Consider the following 25,561-nt stretch of genomic DNA (forward strand, 5'->3'; position numbering starts at 1 on the left):
AACTGGCAGGAGGAAAGGGGTGGGGGCATTAAAGTCAGGCTCATTTGAATGAACTGTATAATGAAAGATGTCCACGGTCTTAAATAAACTGGACTTTCCATTCAGTGCTGTTCCCAAAAAGTAAAGGTAATTTATAAGAAGTAAAATTATACTTGCTCTTTATATAAAAAATAAGTTTGATATAAATATACCAGATACTATATGGGAGTCAGAAAAATGTACATTGCTGTTTGCCAGCGAGGGTGCAGGCTTATTCTAAACCACAGTGGAGAGCTAAAAACAAAACTAAAAATACCTAGAAACACTAACAGTGGGGGGGAAAGTATTATTGATATTTACTTTCAAATATAAGTACAGATTAATTTACCCCTGGAGTAAGGATGAATCTGGCCTAATATGTTTAACAACAAAAAAGTGGTCTCAGAATTACAAATAAGATTTACTATGCTAAGAGAGGAACAGCAAGTGCACAATCTCACTAACAATAAGAACATTTAGTGTCAGTTACTTTTTTCTCACTGCCATTTCCAAGCTGAAGGCAAAAGTTCTGCTAGATAGTAAGGATCTCCTGCTTATTATCTGTTAGCATAAATAATTAAGTTAACAGTTTCAGACATCAAAAATCTAATTTTAAATGTTATGGTGTTGGTACTTTCTTAGGTTAATACAGAAATCCATCATGCAGAAAACAATTTGATTAAGTTAGGCTTCCTGGAAATCACCCAGGCTAGAACAATGGGAGTTACTAATCAATTCATAAAGAGAAATAGAAACATACCCGATCCTTTTAAAAAAGGAAAGTAATCTGCATGTACAAAGTTTTTTCAATTTGAGAGGCAGAATGGTGATGGACTGAGTTAGACCATTAACCTCCAAAAATCGTATTTTAAGTCCCTGGTGGACACTGGTAAACATCGCTAAACCATAATCCTGAGTACCTGAGGTTAGCTGTAAAAAGTGTGTGGGGAAGCCAGCACACATTACCAATCTCTGTCTGCTTATCTGTAAGTTATTATATATTTATATTACAGTAAAGCCTAATTACAGAGGGCCTAATCAGGACTGGGTCCCATTTTGCTAGATGCTGTACAAACAGAGGCAGACATGGTCCCTGCAATGAAGAACTTACACTCTAAGACCCTAATGCTATTAGTCCAGGTTCACGAGAATTAAATATACATTTTTAAAAATAGCGCTTTCCAGGAAGAAAAAAAGAAAAAACTATGTATTCACTTTTTCTCTTAACCCTGTTTAATCAGTTTTCTAGCTACTGGGAGGGAAATATACTACACTTAATTCCCCATTGAAGGAGATATCTTTTGTACTTTTACATTGAGTGCCTCACTCAGACATTCAGATGAACCCTCATCTATACATGGGAAATTTTGCAAAAATTCCCCATTATTGTCAACACCAGTTCAGATAAATCAATGGTAGGAGCCTTAGTGTAACAGGGCTGCCAGCTGTCAACTAGACCTGCTTTGAGCTAGATGGCAATGATTACAATATAAGTAGCAAGTCAACTCTAGGGCTCCCATTGTCGCAAACACCAGTAGAGCGAGGGAAAAGTTAGAAACTGAGGAATTTTTGTTATCACAGTTTAAGGAGAAACAGTGACAATCACAGAAATACTCCACTTTGACTAAATCTTATCGTTCTGCCTATGTGCTTTCGGCTGAGGTGAAAATGGAGGGATGAAACACCAGGCTGCGCTGCACTTGCCGATGTCACTTATCAGCACAGAGCAGGAAAATGCATGTAAGACTTGAATGTTGCCGTTGAGTCAAAAGTAATTTAAAATACTAGATTAAACATAACCCCAGTTTGCTCAGCAAAGTTAAATATGACACTGGCATTTAAGCCCAACGTTGGTGACATCCTCCTACTGAAGTGACACTGAAGTATAGATAGATGCCTCTTTTCCTAAAGTGTTTTGCAACTTAGGTATGCACTGCTAAACAGCTGCTCTACTCCACCACCATGTAGACTGCATTTTAGTGGAGGTCATAACGATTCCTAGATATGCTGCAGTTATTACTATGCTTTGTAATCCTTATAGGTGCATAAAGTAAGATTAAAAATGTTAAATTATACAAAATGTTTAATATTCACACATTAGATTTGCCAGGGATGCCTGACACATGTAAGATAGTTTGAGTGCTGATAAAATGGATCAAATCACAGACACCAGTAGTCTAGGGAAATGAGGAGCTCAGCAGAAGAAGGAAAAGAGGAGAAATACCTCTCCCAACAGCCAAGACTGGACTGAAGAGAGAATACGAGTAAGAACAAGAGAGACACTTTAACGCTTTCCTTTTCTGATCTGGAAGAGTGCAGTAAGATATTGCATTGAAAATATTAAACAGCAACATGCTATGATTGGGCTGTGATGTTCTATCACACAATGATACTGACTTGGATCATCAAGGGAGGTTAAGGGAGGTATGCCTATGTTTGCATCTGGTCATAAATGCAGATGGGTCTCACTCCAAAACCTGGTTTCGACAGTCTGTCCATCTTACCGGAATACCAGGATGGGTATAAATGGGATTTGTGTTGGCATACAGATTGTCACACTGACCCAGAGTCTCCGCTTGATCAGTTACCACAAAGAAACCGAGTCCACAAGGGTATGGATGTCTACCCTGCCACACAGAACATGCTTTCCACAGCACGTAGATATGTGGTAGCTCTGCTCAAGCTAGGTCACTAAAAATAGCAGCGCGGCTGCAGCAGCATGGGCAGTGACTCAGGCGAGGTACCCAAGTATGAACCAGGGGGTCAGGCGTGATTGTGCTGAGGCAGCTAGCCCAAGCTACTGCTTGTGCCACTGCAGCCACACCAATATCTTTAGCGTGCTAGCTCAAGGTTACTTGTTCTAAAGGATTTCAGTACTCGGGCAGTGGACAACTCTTCTAGCTTAACTCAGATCTCACGGCCACGATGACAACCTTGGAACTGTCCCAGGCAGTCACACTCTTAAATCTTGCTTTTCCACTGTAACTAAAGAAGGAATAATGAACAGAATATGAAGGCTGACATCACTGGTAGGGGAGACTTGATAGAAGACAAATTCTAAGAAGTAGGCTGAACTGAATTATTTAGTGCCTTGAAGGGGAAGACAGTAGAAATCAATGTGGTAACATGACGGAAATTCTCTGAACCTCATTACACCATTCCTTCACTATAATTGGCTGTTTAGATATAATGCAACATAAATAAGGTCAACACAGAAAATTCTCTTTGCATAGTTACACACATTCAGTAAAACCACATATTTTCAAAAGAAATTAGAGGCAAAGTTGCTCTGTTACACTATTACGTCCCTTTTTCAGGGAGTTACTTCCACTCCAGAGAACATCCCACTTCTGACATTCTGCTTGTGCACCAGAAGTGCAATTCAAGATTCAAATTATGGCAGACAAAGAACCTCAAATGAAGAGTAGCAAGCAGCATGCGCTAGCTCCCCACTAGTTTAAGATGTTATTTTGGTTACAAAGAACTGAGGTTCATGGTTAATTTATGAATAAATAAAGCAAATAAGCCTCAGGCTACTGTGAAAAGACTTTGGTGTTGCCAAACCTCGAGTCTAGCCTTTCAGAATGTGAGATTAAGAGTGCTCATTTCATGAACAAAGAAAAAAAATATAAAGGCAGATCAATGCCGACTGAACCCCCAGCTGACACAAAGCTAGTCAGATCCAGCTGTCTTCTGAAAACACTCTCACTGCTGACTTCACCACAGAAAACAACAAATTTTCTGATTAAAACATCTAATTTCTCCCCTTTTGTTGTGAAGCTATTTGAGTCTCAGTGTGAAGGGATATGACTTATCAATATCTGCACTATAAAATGCTGCCATGTTTGGACAACAGGTTTCAAACATTATTCTTTCACTGCCACAAGCCAGGGTTCAAAAAGGTGCTTCCTCTCACGTCAACAATTGTAAAATTGTGCCACCACATATTACAATAAATTGGTAGCATTTCTGGCCTGCGATACTCTGAATCTAATAGAAGAAGTACTGATAAGTGAGCATACACTGTCACTGAAGGAAATGAGCACTGCCAGTTCCTCAAAATGCTTCATCCTGCCAGCAACTGCTACCTTTACTCTTATCTGTTCTGAGCCTAACCCTGTTGGCTTTCGTCCACGTCCACACCTCATCCTGATACTGAGAAAACAAAACAATGGTGTCCAGGTTCATAGAAAGCAAGACCGAGCAACATGCTCAGTATACTGATAACTATGCAATCCTGTGATACTTGATGTTCTCCCCTGCAGATGAACGAAGGGGTGGGAGGCTGGAAAGGGGACAGAGAATCTAGGGTACATCAACACGTTGAACATAACTCTCTGTATCCCTATATAATGAATAAAAATAGCCAACTTATGACTTCATCCCTCTAATACAGGTCCTATAGTGAGGCCCGCAACACTGATAAATTTGTATCAAAGGCTGATGACCAATCCCACACAGATGCATGACTATCGCCCAAAGGAGACAAAGGACTGAAAACTGACAGATGGGTTCAGGAACATTGAAGTTAGCCTTCCATGTTACAAGAATATCAATTCACAGTAGCACAGGAATACTTAGTATCCGACTATAGAATTTTGTTTTTCAGTGTTTCTTACTCAATGACCCACCCTCACCATCCCCCCCCAAAAAAACCTCTACAAGTTACACATGCATTAAACAAACCTTTGATAATTTTTTTAGTACTCCAGTTGGTTAAAGATGGCACATAACCAAACAGTGCGTGCAATAAGATGTTCCTTCATTATAATATACCCCCAAAGAAAATACCTTATTACTTAAAGGGGCAGTCAGAAGTGATTTGTCGACATGGGAAGCAAAGTTGGCCCTGACAACATCCTTGGAAATGGGGAGGGAGGAGAGACAGACTGCCTCTGTATCAACAGTAAGATATGGGGGAGAAGTTGTTTCACCCTAACAGAATTGGGCTTTAAGGGCAATAATTTTTTTAAAAATGCCCTTAGGCTGTATCAGTCCCTTTGTCCAACTCTACATTTCAGAAACTATTTACCTGAGGCAATATTTTACTACAGTTGCCAACAAAGTCAATCAGTGTCTGTATAATACCATCATCACCTTTTGCATGATTTCTTTGACAAACAAAGGATTAAATACCATCACATGCACTTACCTGCATAGGAGACACTGCAGCTGCTGGGGGTGTTTTCATCGGGCTTGGACTGAGAGGAGTGCGAGGAATTGTGGCTGTGGCAGGGCTTGGAACTAATGGAAAAATAAAAAGGAAGCTATCCCAAATGCACCATGGTTTTCAGTCAAATGGAGAAGTGGCCATATAGCCACATGTCAAGACAACTGTTTAAGGGGAGAACCTGACAAGTGTTTTGTTTGCTTACATTGTGCAGTGCTCATTTTTTGGAAAGCAACTTTGAAAGTTTCAAAAATGCTCGAGTACTATGTTGGTCACCTCCTAACATGAGCCTGCACTATATCAAAAATAGAAACCATATAAAACTATTTACAGTATCTAGCTGTTCACAAAAAAAATCCCCCCCCCCCCCACACACTTAACTGGAAGTTTTACATACCAAAAGTGGCTTTGGTTTTCTAATTTAGCGGGTTACATTATTCGTTGCATCTCTAGGCAGTGTACATTGCACATATCGGGGCTCCATACTTTCCTCCCTTTCCCCCACAAATTGTCTGTGTGACACCCACCCATCCATCTTTATTTCAGATACTCCCTGCAACCAGCCTTCATGCCAGAGCCTCTAACTCACATTCACCCATGCTAGGGTCCTCCATTCCCCACTCATTAACCTCTCTGCCGCATTTCAGGGGGTTGGATTATCCCCCATGTCATCCTCCCCACATACCATCACCCCCATTTCACCACCCATGCCAAGGGCTGTGTGCCCCCCTCATTCCCTACTAACCCCCATATCAGGGTCTCCCATTTTCCACCACCAGGGAACCCTATTTCCTCTCCCTACATGGTAGGAGCTCTGTGAACACCTCCATTGCACCCACCATGCCACCTATTACCACTCCACCATTCTAATTTCCTTTCTTTCTGTTCTGGAGAAGCATTCAGGGAGTTAGCATTTTCACACTATATTGGGAAAAAGGCTAGAGCTAAGATAAGGGATACTGTTCTGCTGGAAGATGTTAACGGCTGCCACCAACCAGTTATTTCATCTACAAACTATCACAGAGGTAGTTGTAGTTGCTGGGTCTGCTAACCAGATGCAAGGAACTGAGAGTCCCCTTCATCTCCCCCCTCCAAATTTTCCAAATTTCAGATAGAAGTGCCATCAACTTGTGTATAAACCTCATTTTGCCAAGCCAGTCAGCTGATTCCCTAATTGCATGACTAGCAAATGATGTAAATTTCTTACCAGAAGGATAGTTTTTATTTGTCTGAGCAATCGGATCCTTATCCAAAGCCACAGATCAGCAAGTTTTCTGCTGATTCACTCATGTTACTTCCTCCTTTTACTAGAATTTTTTGCACAATTATTATGAACAAAAACATGAACAGCCCTCAAATTAGAACTGAGGAGGTTGAAAGCGACAAAGACAAACACTAACAGGGAGAACACAAATGTAGAAATATGACAATCTACAGAATCTCCATACAATTTATAGATTATACTGAATCATATGACAGGTCTTCAGGCGGTGAGCATAAAAGTGGGTTGCCATTTACATTACGGCTGCTTATATCACTCTGGTACCGCTAAGGGACCTTAAAGTGCATGTAAATGTAATTTAAAATGTAATTTACACCCACATTAAGGCCCCTTTATACTACCAGAGCAACGTAAAGCTGTCTTAATGTAAATGAGACTAAGGGCTTGTCTACACATTGGGGTAATGTTCTCTACAGGGGATGTGATTTCTAAAGCACACTAATGCGTTGTACGTTAATTGGTCTGTGTAGACCCTACTGGTGCATACTGAAGGTTCCCTAGTACAATTTAATGTAATACTGTTTCAAGCACTGGTATAGTGCACTAGGTAGTACATACCAGCAGGAGCTACACAGACTAATTAATGCGCAATGCATTAGTGTGATTTGGAAATCACAAGCCCAGAAAATGCATTTCACCATGTAGATAAGCCCTAAATTTGTATAAGAACTTCACAAACAGGACCTTAAAGTCAGGCTCTAAATCTACACGTCTCATTTCCTAAAGTGCTGAGTGCCCAATAGTTCCCACTGAGGTAAATGGGAGAAGTAGGGTCGACAGTTCTCTGACAGGCACTAAAATATGGATTTTAGGAGCTCAGGCTTTTTTTTTAAAAACTTGGTGCTAGTCATTATATAGCTTCTAGGACGCTCATTTGGGGGCATGTATTAATGTCAGTGTCTTAATGGGAGTACTGAATATATTCTTAAGCTGGGGACACAGCTGAGTGTACAATTGGTATTATATTCCTGTTGAGTGACAGTGCTGAATCACAAAGCCTCTAGTGTCCAAATCACTAGGTAAGTGACAGTGAGGGATAGAGAACATTCAACCCCTGGGGTTGAGGAGAAAAGAGGAAGAGAAAGGATAATTACTTAACAGTAATGTACCCAAGTAATGTAATTTAGTGTACGTGGGTTTGTTTCAGATCTTGCTATTGTAGTGTCATCCAGCTGAATTTTGAATCAGCCAGAACATCAGAAGCATACATGTTAACATACACAAACCTCTAACTTTGTATAGCTACTACACTGGCTAGAAGTAATTACCTTGTGAAGCACTGTCGAAGGATTTGATTAGTGTTTTTACGGTGGGAGTTGGCTCCGAGGAAGTGGATGACCTGCGACTCAGCCCCATTCCTTGTCTCAGAGCTGCCAAATCCCTCTCTACAGCATTCATGTAATTGTATACCCGGCCACGTTCCTCTTCCTGCCTGTAAACAAAAGCTAGGCCATCTTAGCCACATCAGAAAAATATTTTCTTTATGTCAAAAGGCTTAAATGTAAACACAGGAATTGAGCTCATAACTCTACTCATTATATTAACCTATTTTGCTATTTGTTGTAATTTAGGTTTAGATTAACAGCCTTAAATACCAGTCAACTTCTTTAGTATCTGTCAACAAGAGACCCTAAGTGAACTGAAAGGCTTTTTACCTATCAAGAGTCAAGTTTAGGGTCTTGTGTTTTCTAGTGAGTTAAACTTCAAATTTGCCATAGATTAAAAACTAATCCACTGAAATCATCAAAATAAGAAACACCTTTACAATTATTTTTGAAAGGGACAAACTTTTTTATGCCTTTTTTGGGGAGGCGGGGGAGGAATATATTTTTAAAGTTCAGCTTTGAATTGAGACTAAACTCTAGTTGCAACCCAAAGGACACAGGTTTTAGAATGGAAGGGCCCTTTCAACCTAAGTTTATGTTGGTTATGACATTCACTGTCACTCTGATGGAGGAACCATCCTTCTGTCTGGAGAAAGCTGCCTTCCCCCTTTTCCCCCCTCCGCGGATCTGAGGGGTTATTCATTGCCTCAGTTTCAGATCAAATACCATGCTAACTACATTTTTCAACAGCAGCTATACCGTCTCTCTTCTTTTGGAATCTTACAACAAGTTTTTAAAGAATCATTTTCAGTTACCTTTGAGTTCTTTGTTCTTAGGAAATCAATTACCGGTAGATTATTTTACCTCCTTTACCTATTTATCTGCAAGTTACATGGATTTAGAAAGCCCTTCTGGAATCAGTATCAGAACAAACCAAGCAATAGGCTTCCGACATCCGAAAGCGTGACTACTGCATAAAAGACTTGTTTTCAAGTTGACATTTGGTAGATGATTCTGTTACATTGTTAACACTGATTCCAAGGAAAAATCGATTCTAGCTGATTTGCAGCCAGTACATTTATTATTCCAATATATTTTACCCACCAGGGTAGTGAATTGATATTGCAAAGTCAAGCCTTAGCTTCAACAAGGGGATTCAAACACCTCACAATTAGTCTGATTCATTTCAACTTAATGAACAGATTTTCTAGAGATGCCGGATCCCTGTAATGCAAAGCATAAATTGCAAACTTCTTATTTTGAAAATTCACAGATTAGGTTAGACATTCCTATCAAATGTGGGTGCTACGACATTTTGACTTAAGGCATTAATCTCTCTAAACTCCTGGTATGAGTATCTCCTAGGCCAATAGTAATCAGGAGTTTTACTACCTGACAGCCTATTCAAATTGGTAGCTTCACTTCAGATTAATCTGCTTTACCCTCACCATCCAGGTCATCTCTTATTTTCAATTATATCCTCCTCCAGTCTGCTCTCTACATCTCACATATGCAGCCTGTGCAAAATTCCACTGCAAAAATAATTTCTCTCAGCCCACTCTGGTGTTCAGGTGTTCCCTGCCTCAAAGATTTATATCTGTATTTACGAAGTGTTTATCAGTGTTAATTTACTTGGCACTTTATCGAAGGTTTTAATAATGGGAACATGTATACACATCACAAACATCGTAATTGTAACTGCTGAGTCTCCAGTCTGAATCAAAAGGACCAAATAGCCATGGAGACCAAACAACTCTTCAACTCCTAGAGAGAACTAGTCGTCAGGATTCAGGTAGATTGGCAGGACTGGGAAAAACATGGATTGTGTCTGAGCTGTATGCTGTATGTGCTAGGGATTCATTGAAGACTGAATTTTGTGTTTTTTTGGAAGATGCCCGACTGATGTAATTGGGATCACTGAAAAATCACTACTACAGAAAAACCTCCACAACCAGTTGATTATGAGGCAAAGGCTTATTATTGAAGAAAGCTGACAGCAACTGCAGAAAATCCTAGTTGCCTGTTTTCCAAAGTGCCGTAAGCATAATTTAATTTTAGATAAGAAGCATACTGTTTCGGCTTCTGTTCAATATATAGGAAAGTCCCTTTTATAGGTGAGGCTTTTAGTGATTGGTTTCTCATTATATTAAATAGCACACTGCTGGAAGTTCATGGAATGAGCTATGCAGTAATACTAAGATTATTTTCTGATGGTATTTTTGGAAAAAAAATTAATTACTGCAGTAATTAAGTATTGCAGTAGCAACTACAGGCACCACTGTGCTAGTCACTGTATAAAGTCAGCAAAAAGACTATCCCCTGCTCCAAAGAAACTAAGCACTACGTATCTGACTGGGACGTATCTGACTGGGACAAACTCCTTTCCTTTGAAACTGACTGATCATAGTCATTTGTAAACTCTAGCCTCAAAAAAATCAAGGCCATAAGTAGAAATCAAATACCAGTTGCAAGAATGCCCCGGTTTAAGTAGGGACTTCTGTCTCAATTCAAGCTATAACAGGTCACAAGTGAGAATCTAACATCTTTTATCTGAGTAGCCTAGTTGTCAAGAAACAAACCCTCTCTTCTCCATAGTAAGATAAGCTTGTGTTTTGCTCCCCTCTAAAGAGCCTGGCAGCTAAGCAAAATATACTTGCAACAGCACAGAAGAGAGACATTCATTGCTTGCTTTCCATGCTATACTCAGGGAAGCTAAGCCCAAGTCATGGACTCTTATTTGGGACTAAAAACAGACAAATGACTTTCCTTTTTGTGTCTGTGCGAAAGTGCCAAAACAGGTACATTTCCTCCATTGCAGAAAATTAAAAAGCCAGCTATGAAAAAAACCCCTCTCTTATAGGTTTGCCCATTCTTTCAGAATTGTTCCTAGAAGTATGCAGAGAGATCTTAGGCTGAAATGATCTTGCCTCAAAATGACAGTCTCGCTCTGTGACTTTCCATGAGTCTCAACAGTGACAGTTAAGAAATTAACGTCTCAAATTGTGTAAAAGCAACAAAAATACATAACTCCGTTTTCATTAACATACTTGCGTGACTTTATTTCTTCCAGCTCTTTAGTGAGCTTTTCATTTTTCTCCTGAGACTCATGCAGTCTACGCTTTAGGTCCCCTATCTCCTCCTGGGCCTCAGATTTGATATCATTTGCTATGACCACGGCAGTCTGTAGATCAGCTTGGAACTGACGCCATTCTGCGGACTCCTCCTATAAATAACCAAAACTGTAAACAGCAGCAACAAGGAGTTTGAAATCAAAGAATTATCCTGATGCAAAGTTCCACTGAACTCTCAGAGTGGAAGATTTAAGTGGGTGGTAAAAGTACTCATATTTGACAGTCCAAAAGTAAAACACTAAAGTTACAAATCTTAAATATGAAGATAATTTCATCAGTAATCAGCTTTGGGGTTTTGGAGCAGGAGCATTGGGGAGGTCCTAAAATTTCCTTTTCTCTAAAAAAAGAAAAGATATAGTTAATTCTTTAATGGTTTAGTAAATTTATCCCAAGATGAAGCATTTAACTTCATCCTTGAGCTGATGCCCCTCTCCCCAGAATTATTCTAACGCTTTTAAACACAGTAATATTCACTTTCCCGCCCATTAGTAAGTCTGCCATGTGCTTTGTCTTTGGTATCTAACACCACCAATAATGCCCAGTAAGACCAGTTTCTACCTCTACATATTGAAATCCCAACACTCTTATACAGCCTTGAAACATTTCTGGAATATTTTTAGAGCAGTGTGCAGGGAAAGACAGGCAGACTGTACTATATATTTTTATTGCTGGGTGATGTCTCATGTACCACTCTTACGGTGTGTCCCCCACCTCTTTTAGTGCTTAGTTGCACACTGGGTTGTAGGTGTTAACCTACCCGTAGCCTCCTGTGAAGAGTCTTTATTTCTCTTTCCATGTCATGCTTTTGGTCCTGAAGTTTTTTAACTGTATCTGGAAAGATAAGTCAAATCCACTTTAAGATAACATCTTACTCAGTGATTTGTCTACGAAAGAGCAACTGAAGCCACTTGTGCAATTTTAAGACTTCCTGAAACCACCACTTATATTTTTCAAATTATACTTATTATATAATTATTAAATGAATGTCTAAGCATGAAGTTATTTAACAAAGCACACACTCCTGAAAGTGGGAAATTAGTGTAAACTAACTTGATGGGTATTAGGATTCCAGTCTCTGCCTTACCATGCACAACATTAAAAAACAAAAAAAACCTTAGTCACTAAAATGTTACCTGCAAGGTAAGCACAGTGACATCAGAGGATGCTGAATACAAGTTTTGATGCCATCAGCGTTTAAATGGATTTTCCCATTTAAAAATAAAAATAAAAGCTGTGTTACCACACCTACGGATTCACACTTCACTTCCCTGCTCCAAGATAGCTGCCATCAGGAATGATTCCCTTCTTTGTTATTTCAACAGGAATAAGATTCCTATTCTAGCCCTGAAAAAGCTCCGATTCTTGTGTATCACAGCACTGTTTGAGATAAGCCGTATTTAAAGCATGAGGGGCAAACATTACAGTATATTCAATGAGATCATAATATGGAAGTAAGATGTTCATTTAAATAGGTCAGCAGCTTGACCACTACCAACTCCTAATCTGGCGCCTGACAGACTGACTCCTGTGATTATTATTCAATGCACAAGAGAACAGCATGATTGATTATTCCATTCCTATAACTGAGTAACTGATGAAGACGCACATGGAATACATTTCTCATTCAGTACCACATCACTGATCCTTGGCTCTTAGGTGCATTCTACTTCTATGGTACTGTATGCATATGTAAACTGTAAAGATTCAGGGTCTCTTGATTTGTAGGGCCAACTGTGATAAATTATGTTTTTTAGTTCAGGTTCATTATACTAGGAGCAGTTGTGAAGCAAATATCTTCTGTGTATATTGGCAGCACTTTTCTCACATGAAGGCTGCAGGTACCCAATGTATTAAGCTGCTTAAAATCCAAAACCTTGGCATAAACTACAGAGTAGTAGGCACATGCTTTCTGATTATTCAAACACTTAATGTACATTAATTTAAACAACTAAATTGACAGAAGGTAAAATTGTGTGGTTCTTGTTCTGTTGTAAAACTGAACTTTCTAATGTGTTTATTTGGTTATAAGTTACAATTAGTTTCAGGGATAATTATGCAACACGGGATTCTTTTTAGAACCTTAAATTCTAACAATGCTCTTGCCTGCTTCCCCCCCATTTTTAAAATTGAACGCTATATTTTGGTACCCAGAACAATCCCCTTGATTTCTTGGCGGAGAGCTGTTTTCTAACATTACGAGATATTTTTAAAATAGCGTACGGTAGACTAAATCAAAATGCCAAGCAAAACCACACACTTATTCACATGAGGATATTCCATTTCACATCATTTAAACTGGATACTAATTTGGAGACACTATTTGAGCAAAGACAGATTGATCTATAGTTCTTCTGGAGGCTGACAACTTTGGATTCATCAGCTTTGTTATGCCAATAGTCCTAACTACAGACCCTTTTAATGCCACAGCTAATTTCTTTGTAAGAATGACATAAGCCCCTAAGTGGCTTGAAAAACAATATTTCAGGCTTGGAAAAGTTCAAACACTTCAAACCAGACATTTTTCTACATCTATAGTTATCTCACAGGACTACATATTCTAAGATTCACATCTAGCTGACCTTTTAACATTGGATGTGGTAAGCTAATTAACAGTGAGGGTGACTCAAATCACATGGTACCATGTTACTTAAGCTACAAAAAAATGGAAACCTTTGCTAGTCTTAGTACAAAAGGAGGAATTAGCATTGATACTCTTTTATTAGGCTGAAGCTAACATGCAAGGTTGCCTGTTTTAGGTTAAAAGTGACAAAGTACAACTGAAGAATTTGAGAACAGAATTTTCAAGATTACTTAAAATGTACAATTTCTTCAATATTGAAAGTTGCCTACTGAGGGAGCCAGCAAGCCCTACCAAGCTCCCCACACTTGTTTGCAGCACATTCCAGGAGCGTGGAACTCCAGTGGGGGGCCATTTATTTTTTTAGACAACTCAAGGGAAATGGGTTTCATTTTTAAAAACAATTGTTTTTTTACTCCTAAAAATGAGTCATAATTTGTCTAAAAATAAACAAAAAATAGAAAAATAATCACAACAAACCAGAAAACCTAAATGCGTCCTAGAGTTAAAGGTTGGGTAATGCCATTGTTTTGAGCTGTTTGTGAGATATGAGACACACCATTAAATGTTAGTACATTTGTGCTTTGAAGTTCAAAACAATGGCCTGAATATTCTCCAGCTACTATAAACAGTTTTTTCTAAATTCTATCAAGGGATGGGAGAAGAACATAGAATTGCCAACACCCAAAATTCAAAAATCAGGAGTGAGCACTCTAAAACACCATGCAATTTAAGAAAAGAAAATCATGGTTTTTGTACTCCCCTTAGCTATCCCAAATGCGTGCGCATCATTTAAATACATAAAATATACAGGCACCAACTTCCCTGTGTACCTACTCTGGGCTAACCCCCTTCTGTCCCCAGGCACTATCCAGAGCCCACCCTGACCCCCAACAATCTCCAGGGTTTGAGAGAGTGAGGCTGCTGCTGCCGCCAAGCTCAAAAAAGGGACTACTGCAGTATAGGGACCTCGTGATAACGCAGGCAGCGGCTATAGCTTCTAGAGGTAGAAAAGGGAAACCGGAGTTGGATCACTCAAACTTCCTGAGCTGCCTGCGTTTTTCGCTATGTGAGATGGTTATTTCTATTTTTAATTACTTGCTTTAATAAATAAATATGTAAGTCAGTTGTACAAGGATATGATGTAACTGGAAATTAAGTGCTATTGCAATTTTAGATTACAATTTCTAACGAACTAGGTTATAGATGCTGGGTTTTGAATTGACTTATTTCAGTGTTAAGAGTATTTCACTTGAATTTTACAAAACTGTGGAAGGTAAAGAACAAAATACTGAAAAATACGTAACTGTATTTTTATCTATAATCTTTTATAAATCCAAATTGGCACAAAAACTGTCACTATAAACAAAGTTTTTTAATGTTAACACCCAATCTGATTAATTTCAATACATTAATACATTTCAAATTTGTTAAAAATATTACAGTGTTAAGACATCCATATTATTTCATAATACATCATTTTAAACAAATTACAATCTGTGAACAACAATCACAATTCAGTTACCACCGAATCCAACTATTCAGATCCACCGAGGATACTTTCAAGACTTTCTAAATTAAGATGCTGAAGAAACTAATTCTGAAGTTTTATCTGTTTGCATACAGGTTTCTAGGTTTTGAATGCCCCAAGCCACATGATGAAAACAGTAATTCTACACCAGCTATTGTCACGATCATAACCTTGTTTTCTCCCAGGACGTTTACTTGAGATTTCCACTACTAAATAGTGGTTACATTTTTCAGTGTTTCATTGGAAAACAAGACTTTGAAATAATGGAAACAAGGCTTGCAGATGAATTACTGATGGCAGAACCCCCTTTCAACATAAACTTCTGCATATTGAAGAATAAGTACGGATTCCTCTGTTGTGACTGGAAACTAGCATGTGATGACTGATCACATGCTGGAAAATGACATGGTATAATGTCCAGCTAATGCTTTCTCAACATCAATTTTGCCATCATTTAACTGCAATTTCAAATCAGGGTTGTTGTTTTTTTTATTTGTTTTTTTTAAGTCCTCACCAGCTTCAACATGAATTCAGAATCAAAGGTTATTTTACTGGCTTTGATATATGGAGCAATTACTCAATAAGCTTCTTCAAACCAATTTGTCATCTTCTAACAAACCATGGAGTCTATTGACACTGCTTCCCATATTTTTATAGTAATATTAGGATATGATTGTGTCATAATTAGGGCTGTCAAGTGATTAAAAAAATTAATCGCAATTAATCGCACTGTTAAACAATAATAGAATACTATTTATTTAAATATTTTTGGATGTTTTCTACATTTTCAAATATATTGATTTCAATTATAACAGAATACAAAGTGTACAGTGCTCACTTTATATTTATTTTTATTACAAATATTTGCACTGTAAAAAACAAATACACCTGTAGCATTTTTCAATTCACGTAATACAAGTTCTGTAGCGCAATCTCTTTATCATGAAAGTCGAACTTACAAATGTAGAATTCATGTACAAAAAAATGCACTCCAAAACAAAACACTGTAAAACTTTAGAGCCTACAAGTCCATTCAGTCCTATTTCTTGTTCAGACAATCGCTCAGACAAACAAGTGTTTACATTTGCAGGAGATAATGCTGCCCGCTTCTTGTTCACAATGTCACCTGAAAGTGAGAACAGGTGTTTGCATGGCACTATTGTAGCTGGTGTCGCAAGATATTTATATGCCAGATGCGCTAAAGATTCATATGTCCCTTAATGCTTCAACCATCATTCCAGAAGGTGTGTCCATTCTGATGGTGTGTTCTGCTTGATAATGATCCAAAGAAGTGCAGACCGACGCATGTTCATTTTCATCATCTGAGTCAGATGCCACCAGCAGAAGGTTGATTTTCTTTTTTGGTTGTTTGGGTTCTGTAGTTTCCGCATCAGAGTGTTGCTCTTTTAAGGCTTCTGAAAGCAGGCGCCACACCTCATCCCTCTCAGATTTTGGAAGGCACTTCAGATTCTTATATCTTGGGTCGAGTACACTAGTTATCTTTAGAAATTTCACATTGGTATCTTCTTTGCATGTTGTCAAATTTGCAGTGAAAGTAATCTTAAAACAAACAACATGTGCTGGGTCATCATCCGAGACTGCTATAACATGAAATATATGGCAGAATGCAGGTAAAACAGAGCAGGAGACATACAGTTCACCCCCAAGGAGTTCAGTCACAAATTTAATTAATGCATTATTTTTTTAACGAGTGGTATCAGCATGGAAACATGTCCTCTGGAATGATGGCTGAAGCATGAAGAGGCATATGAATCTTTAGCACATCTGGCATGTAAGTATCTTGCAATGCCAGCTACAATAGTGCCATGCGAACACCTGTTCTTACTTTCAGATGACATTGTAATTAAGAAGTGGGCAGCATTATTTCCCGTAAATGTAAACAAACTTGTTTCTCTTAGTGACTGGCTGAACAAGAAGCAGGACTGAGTGGACTTGTAGGTTCTAAAGTTTTACACTGTTTTGTTTTGGAGTGCAGTTATATATCAAAAATAATCAACATTTGTAAGTTGCACTTTCATGATAAAGAGATTGCACTACAGTACTTTTATGATGTGAATTGAAAAATACTATTTATTTTGTTTTTTACAGTGCATATATTTGTAATCAAATATAAAGTGAGCACTGTACACTTTGTATTCTATGTTGTAATTGAAATTGATATATTTGCCCACCAGACAGAATGCAATCAGTCTATCTGGCTAGCTAGCTGTGAACAAGTCAATGAATGGACCATTAGGGAGAACAATAGGTCTTTGAAGATGCTCCCACCTTCCTGAGAAGCTTTCCAGGGATGCTTTGACACTGCAGGATCATGTGATCAAGTCGCCTGTACTGGACTCCATAACAGAATACCAGTATTTTTACACTGGGGGAGGAGGGGGGAGGGGGAAAGAACCACACTGGAAAACAAAAACTAAGAGGAGTCTGGTGGCACCTTAAAGACTAATAAATTTATTTGGCCATAAGCTTTCGTGGGTAAAAACTCCCATTTCTTCAGATGCATGGAGTGAAAATTACAATTGCAGGCATAAATATCTGTAATTTTCACTCCATGCATCTGAAGAAGTGGGGGTTTTTACCCACGAAAGCTTATGCCCAAATAAATCGGTTAGTCTTTAAGGTGCCACCGGACTCCTTGTTGTTTTTGTGGATACAGACTAACAGGGCTACCCCTCCGATACCGGAAAACAAAGGATTCCCGCCATATGCCAAACCTATTTAAGGCAGGGGAGTGACAAAGAGCGTTCATTCTTCACTGAATCCCCGCCCAGGATGACTGCTGGAAACATCTAAGAAACAAAGGGGGGTGGAGGGGGAGGGGAGGGGAGAGGAGAGGAGAAGAGCTGAGCCCAGGCTGGAAAGGTGTCTGGCCTGTGAAAAATACCTGGAGTTTTAATCTGCAAACAAGAGCAGCTTGCCTTCAAGAACCAGTGCAATTTGCCTAAAACAACATTTAGGGTGAGAAATTACTACTTGTAACCAGTTTCTTTAGTATCTTAAGCTTAGTTTGCGTGTTTGTTTCATTTGATACAGGGCTGGCTTTAGGAAGTGTGAGGCCTGATTCGAATACCCGGCGGCGGTTCGGGTCTTTGGCGGCACTTCGGCGGCGGATCCTTCACTCGCTCCGGGTCTTCCGCGGCACTGAAGGACCCGCCGCCGAAATGCCGCCGAAGACCCGGAGCGAGTGAAGGATCCGTCGCCGAAGTCCCGGACCGCTGCCAGGTGAGTAAAAAAATTAGAAAGAAAATTAGGGCGCGGGGCCCGATTCGGGGGAATTGGGGGAATCGGCCCTGTAGGTAATCTGCTTTGATCTGTTTGCTAACCTTTTAATCACTTAAAATCTATCTTTTATAGTTAATAAGCTTGTTTTTGTTTTCTCTAAAGCCAGTTTGTGTAATTCATAACTGGGGGGGCAAAAGCTGTGCATATCTTCCTCCACATTCGGGGAGGAGGTGAATGTCACGAGCGTACACTGTACAGTTCTCTGTGCAGCGCCAGACAATACAATTTTGGGTTTACACTCCAGAGGGGGTGTACACTGGAGTGCTGGCAATTCCCTAGCTGAAGCCTACCCAGGCAGAGCTGATTTCAGTGTCTGTGTCTTTCTGCAGCTGGGTGTGTCCCTACCTGTGTGTGTGCTGGAGGAGCCTTGAGGGCCTGGCTCGGCAGGACAGTGTAAGGGAGCCCAGGCTGGTGGAACAGGCGGGCTCAGTGGTACGTCAGTACATCAGGTGGCACCCTGAGGGGGCAAGGAGGGGGGAACTGGTCACATCTATATCTTGTGTATGCGTCAATTATTCTTATTCCCTTGGGCCAATCTAAAACAAAATCTTATAGGCAATCTGCAAAAGCATTCCATCTTTCTTCTTGGGTCATGATATTCGCTCTTTTCAAGTCTTTTGACAATAATTTTAAAATATGTGCAGTTATGTGTCACGTATTTTCTTGCAAAACTTTCCTAATCTTAGCCATATTGGCTGCATTGTTTATCACAAAATAAATTACATGGCATTTACTTCCTCTCACTCTTTGAGAAACACTAGCAATTGTAGAACAGATGAATATGAACAACTGAAGATAAATGCTTGTCCCACAAGTAAACATTACTTCCCTCAGTAGCTACTGTAACACAATACAGTAGAACCTCAGAGTTATGAAGTGACCAGTCAACCACACACCTCACTTGGAACCAGAAGTACACAATCAGGCAGCAACACAGACCAAACAAACAAAAAAAGCAAATACTGTACTGTGTTAAATGTAAACTATTAAAAAAATAAAGAGAAAGCAGCATTTTTCTTCTGCATAGTAAAGTTTCAAAGCTGTATTAAGTTAATGTTCAGTTCTAAACTTTTGAAAGAATAACCATAATGTTTTGTTCGAAGTTATGAACATTTCTGAGTTACAAACAACCTCAATTCATGAGGTTCTAGTGTAGGCTTGCTGTTAAACTTAAACCACACCTCTATAGTCACACACAGGCACTCAGTTTCTGAAGACACATATGCTATGCCTACAATAGAAGCACCAGAATATTACACTAGAACAGTGCTCCTAGTGTGGAAGCAGATTATACCAGCCAAGTACCAACATAGCAAATACACCCTCCACACAGGAAACAAAAGTGCAGATTTGCCAGTATAACTGCATCTCTACTAGGGCCTTCTGCTGGCACAGCTATGTCAATCAGGGACCATACCTCTTCAAGCTCCTGAGTGATATAGCTATACCAGCAGAAGTCTGTACTGTAGACCTGACTGTAGTCTTCTAGATTTAGGGCTTATCTACACTTACCGGGGGGTTGACGTGAGGTGATCGATGCATCGGTGGTCGATTTAGTGGGTCTACTGAAGACTCACTAAATTGACCGCCGATCGCTCTCCCGTCGACTCCTGTACTCCACCTGAATGAGAAGTGCAAGGCGAGTCGACAGGAGAGCATCTCCAGTTGACATAGCGTAGTTTGGAACCCGCAGTAAGTAGATCTAAGTACAACGACTTCAGCTACATTATTCATGTAGCTGAAGTTGGGCAACTTAGATCAATCTCCCTCCTGTAGTGTAGACAAGGCCTAAGTGTTTCAAGAGAAGATATACAGTCAACACAAACCCTGACAGAGGAGTACAGCATGGTTGAAGCTTTTCAGCTTTCTTGAATTGTGGATGTTCAGTGTAGGCTTGGTCTATATTTGAAAGTTGTACTGGTGAAACTGCCTGTTATATGATTTTTTACCAATATATTTACACTGCTACAAGCCTAGTGTGCATGCATTATACTAGTATAAAGGAGCCTTTTACTGGGATAGCTATTTCCCTTAAAATAGAGTATCTTTATACCAGTATAACTGCAATCACACTAGCAGAGTTATACCAGTATAATTATGTTGGTATATTGGTGAACCTGACAATAGTTGTAACACTGTTGTTCAAAGACCACTTGTCTATTATGCTCACCAAAACGGTCTTATTGTTTCCTTGTACTCTGCCTGTATCCATCTGCTGTCTTTTGTCTTATTCTAAGATAGTGCCTGTCCAAAGTGTGTCAATCTTTTGTTCTGTGTTTGAACAGCGCCTAGCCCAATGGGTTTCTAGATCCAAGACCAGGACTCCTACGTGCTAAATTAATACAAATAATAATAAAATAATGGTTTAAATAATACAGCTTTCCAGAGTAGGAAAACGGGTTGGATCACAAATACATCAAAGCACAGGCTTTTTGTTTATCCATTTTGTGTCTGAGTTTCTGTTATTGTCACACAAAGGTGTTAAATCCATGTGATCAGTCTTACTGGGCAGAGATTAACACTTTCAGTGTCAAATTTTAGTAGAAAGTAAAATTTGAGATTTTAACACAGGTGACTATTAGTAAAACTCACTTGCGCTGAATGAATTGAATCATTTTGTGTGCCATACAATAAAGGTGGTATAAATAACCCAACATCAGCAAGGGTTAAGAAGACTGAATTCCACTGAGATTTTAGAGATCATCATCATCTGTGTTTCAAAATATCTTGCATTAAATGTATATACAAACATCTTGATTTTAAGAAGAAAATCTGACAACTGACGTGCTAATTTAAATAGTTAATCTCTGTTACAAAGACAAAATTCACCAAGAGCGTGTGTTTCAAGTGTTCATTCAACATTTATTGGCTGGGTTTTAGAGAGATAGGGGGGTTGTTTTTTACATTAAAAACAAATGGCTACTAGACAATTTAGCATACTTATTTTACCAAAAGTCTTTCAGTTCAGTTCAGTTGATTTTTCAAAGCCAGCATCCAAAACCAGAGCAAAAACGCCACCTAGTGTAATGTTTCTTAAAAATACAGGCTTAGCTATACTGGGAATTTTTGCACCTAGTATAAACGTGCTGCACTGGTGTAAAAAAACACACATGCAATCTTTATTCTGAAATTTATTAACGTTTTAGTGCGTGACCTGGGAACCTTAACATTCTTTTGAAGTAATTTATACAATAGGATTTTTTTTTTTTTTTTTTTTTTTAAGTTGAAGGGAAAAGTCATGTCACAATGATTAAACACAGTTTGTTTTTTAAAGACAGGATGGCATGGGACTTTTTCCTTGTCCTCACTTTCTCCTAGTGCTAACTTTGGTCCTCTCAAACAAGAACGGATAGTAAGAATCCTTTTCAACAGCGATTTGAATTTTACTGCTCATATTGATTAGATCATTTAGTTTCGCAAGCTATTGAACATTATCTACAATTAAATTCCTCATGCAACTAAGCTTGAATTTCATGCCCAGACTGTTGTAATACACTTCTTGCTATATTCCCAGTTTCGTCTTTCTAGTCTCTAGAAGCTATTCAAAGCAATGACACCTAACTTCCTGCATTTGAGCTTCCTCATATGTCACTCCATTATTTATTCTGGCTACTCATTAAACTGAATTCATTTCAAGGTCTTACTACTAATTTCAGTTATGAAGTACACCCTCCTACTTTTATGGACTTGTTTCTGTGAATTCTCCAATTGTTCATTAATATTCTGCCACTATTTATTGCTTCTCACATCATCCCCTTCATTTACAGTTAGCTCGACACTCAGCACATTCTCTCCTGAAAGAGCTACAGCAGTCACTCTATCCTATTTTTTAATTCTAAACCAAAGACTTTTCTTTCTTATTACTCTTTACTATGGTTTAGTTGTTTTAATGTGGAGAACCATGCTTTTTCTGAATGGTGCTATATACAGAAACATGTAATGGAGAATTCTCTACATTTAAAAACCATTAACATGGACACCATGTATCTGGCCATGCATCTCAGACTAATTCAAGGCCAAAGGAATTGCTTAATCTATCAGTATTAGAGAATTTGCTGTTGTGATGCATTTTTCTATCACTTTAATACCATCTCTGTTAAATTTTTTAGGTTCTAGATCCGTGCTCTGAGCACAAGTCCTAAAGAGATTTGTTCCTCCTCTTCAAGGTGTTGCTCTTTTTTTTCTATGGGAAGCAGTGACACCAAAGAACTACTGTAAGAATTTTAGTTTTGAAGCCATGAAGAGTTGAGAGTTTTTAAAGGTACTGATTTATGAGAAGAATATTAACAAAAAGGCAAGTTTTAATTATACTATTATTTGGTTACCACACTTTACAGCTACCTCAAGGTGTCACTCTCCTTCCTGCCTATACTTACAATACATGTTGCTTCCTGAAGCTATTACATCAGATTACTATCCATAAAATTCAACTACAACAGATTAGTATCTAGACGACAGATCAAAGAAGATATGGAATTTCTCATGGAGCTTTGAGCCTAGTAAGATATAGGTCTGCTAACTTACTGAATTGAGGTATGCAGCCTCATGACTGCACACAGCCCTTTTGAGACAGGTCTGTGTGACAAAATTGGAACTGCTTGGTAATATTATATGGATACTGTATATTAACCTGATTATTGGAGTGTTTACCATACGATTTTGCTTAATGCGGGACTGTAAAGACAAAACAAGAAGGAAAATAAAGAATGGCTCAAGATAAGCTACCACTAAGGAAATATTTCAGGGACGTTAAGTGACAACAGCCGAGCCATTGGCTGCGAGAACTCTGGCATGATCTTCTGCTAAGCCTACTGGACTGATTTAATCCAGAAAGACCAAAGACCAAGAACACAGAAGAATAAAAAACTATGGCAGTTCAGGGAAAGTAGACTGATATGAAGATACCTGCCGGGGCATCTAAAGATGTTATGCCTGCTGATGTTACACTCGCAAGACTAAGTCTTTAGGTAAGACAGACATGCATATAGAATGTTGATTTTAAAATCCTTATTCTTTAAGTGCTTTGTCCCTACTGTTGAAGCAAAATATATTTTGATGCTAAGAAGGATGTTTTGTCACTGTATACTACTGGTCACAGGCTCCCAAAGGGAAGAATTGCAGGTCTCTGAACTCAGTCAGATGTGCTAGGTAAGCATGGTTAATCCACAAGGTACTGTAGCCCAGGGCTTGGACTCAGAGTGGGGCAAATGCTGACTTCCATACCAAGATATGTAAAAGGCATGAAGCCTGACACTTGCGGCAATGCACTGTGGAAGACCAGAAGAGGGACAGAGGTGCAGCTCTGTAACCATGACAGTCTATATTCTGATTTTCAGACAGACACACTGCCCACTGAACTACTAGGCAAGACTGGCAGGCATGATTTTTGCTGGATGCTTCAAGTGAGTCTTGAGCCACGCTATTCAGGAAATGGACGCTAAGAGACAGCAGGATAGAAAGTTTTCCCAACCTGCTTGAGTTTTCCCAACCAGAGCTGCCAAATTCCCCAACCAGAGCTGCCAAATTCATTTTCAGTTTCACAGTTTGAGCAAGTACACATGGATGGTGACCACGAAGACAACAGTATATGCAAAATTATTTAGGGTCCCTGTCCAATTTCTCCATTGAAAATACATTTTCTTCAACAGGGAGACTTTTCTTGGTCTAGGAACAACCAAATTATCCACAGATGTAGATATATTTAACTTTTGGAAGTTTATATAGCTTTGCTGTACTGGAGAGATAAGACAACTTGGGTTCTCCCAGACAGAATTAAATCAAATACACCTCTACTCCGATATAACGCGAACCGATATAACACGAATTTGGATATAACGCGGTAAAGCAGCGCTCCGGGGGAGGGGGGGCAGGGCTGCGCGCTCCGGCGGATCAAAGCAAGTTCGATATAACACGGTTTCACCTATAACGCGGTAAGATTTTTTGGCTCCCGAGGACAGCGTTATATCAGGGTAGAGGTGTATCACAGGTAATATGCCATAATCTGAATCTATAACTACATGCAGTTCTGCTTGAAAATTGACTCAAAATGGCATTGAGGCTTCGTATTTATTCTCAAGATTGCCAGTTCATATTTTCTTAATTTATGTGTGTCCGGCCCCATCCCCAACTACTAGTCCTGCAAGCCCAAAGTCAAGCTGAGTGCATTCTTTCTAAGATTCATTCTTTCTTTCTGAAAGTTTATTCTGATTTCAAATCACACATGTGCAAACCACAATTAAAATACTTTTACTATCCTGTTTCAGCTGTTTTCAAGTTAAAATATGATGCATCAAGAGGAACTCATATCACTTACTCTCTAAGTCAGATATGATGAGGTTGTCATGAAGTTTCACAGCTCGATGCTGCTCTACTTCATCTTCCAACTCGAAGATGGTTTCTTTCATGTCACTTCTTTCAGTCTCTTTTTCTTCCAGCTCTGCCCGAAGCTTTTCTAGAGTCAAATTGAGATCCTCAATTTGCTTCTTGGCTTCTTCTTGGAAGACTCTGTATTCATCTTCAACCTGAAGAAAAATCATTACATGACCATAATGAATTCAGGACAAAGATGAACTCAAAATAAAAATTGGTTGCATTTCACTGCCACAGCCATCATCCTTAAAATATTTTTTAAAATCTCATAAGAACTAAATTTAATATCAAGAAGTGTTATGTGAATTGAGCAGCTCTATGTGAATTTATTAGAAGTTGCTATATCTGGACCAAGGTGTGATATGTAACTTTTGGCTGCACTGCAACTATCAAGTTGGACCACTTTCACAGTTAAGCTCTTATTTCTGAGCTGAATTTATTTCAGAATCTACCAAGCATCCCACCACATGACAAGTGAAGCAGTAACAGAATAATACTGAATCACAAGCTGAAATGAGAAGCAGCCAAAAAAGAGTAATATTCCCCAACCCCCCCCCCGACACACAAACGTGATTGCAAGAACAAGGTTTAAGCCCTGAGCTAATCTTTTCATCATTTTATGCCAATTATTGAGAAAGAATATTATAGTACAATACATGAGGCACCGCCTCGGTAAATCAGCTATAAATTATTTACACCTGCTTAAGGATGTCCCACAATAGCAATATTTAAAAACCAATGATTTGCTTAATTCCAACTAAGGTTTTTTCCCCTTAAAAACATGTCATTTATACGAGTAAACCGGTACAACTGAGTTTAGGTGTAAAAAGCTTCATAAAAGGATACACTTTTTT

General features: G+C 38.9%; 1 protein-coding gene across 1 annotated transcript in view; it reads right to left on the reverse strand.

Annotated features, from left to right (window-relative positions):
- The window catches only part of SPECC1L (sperm antigen with calponin homology and coiled-coil domains 1 like), a 103,663-nt gene that overhangs the window by 51,323 nt on the left and 26,779 nt on the right, over window positions 1–25,561 (reverse strand). The window contains exons 5-9 of the mRNA XM_024197969.1: window positions 24,652–24,859; window positions 11,684–11,757; window positions 10,843–11,018; window positions 7,739–7,902; window positions 5,171–5,262 (exon numbers count right to left, since the gene is read on the reverse strand). Coding sequence (XP_024053737.1) covers window positions 5,171–5,262; window positions 7,739–7,902; window positions 10,843–11,018; window positions 11,684–11,757; window positions 24,652–24,859 — 714 coding nt within the window. The remainder of the gene's footprint in view (window positions 1–5,170; window positions 5,263–7,738; window positions 7,903–10,842; window positions 11,019–11,683; window positions 11,758–24,651; window positions 24,860–25,561) is intronic.

Source organism: Terrapene carolina, unplaced genomic scaffold, assembly GCF_002925995.2.
Source record: "Terrapene carolina triunguis isolate 2854851 unplaced genomic scaffold, T_m_triunguis-2.0 Scaffold790, whole genome shotgun sequence".
In the NCBI taxonomy this organism is placed as follows: Eukaryota; Metazoa; Chordata; order Testudines; family Emydidae; genus Terrapene; species Terrapene triunguis.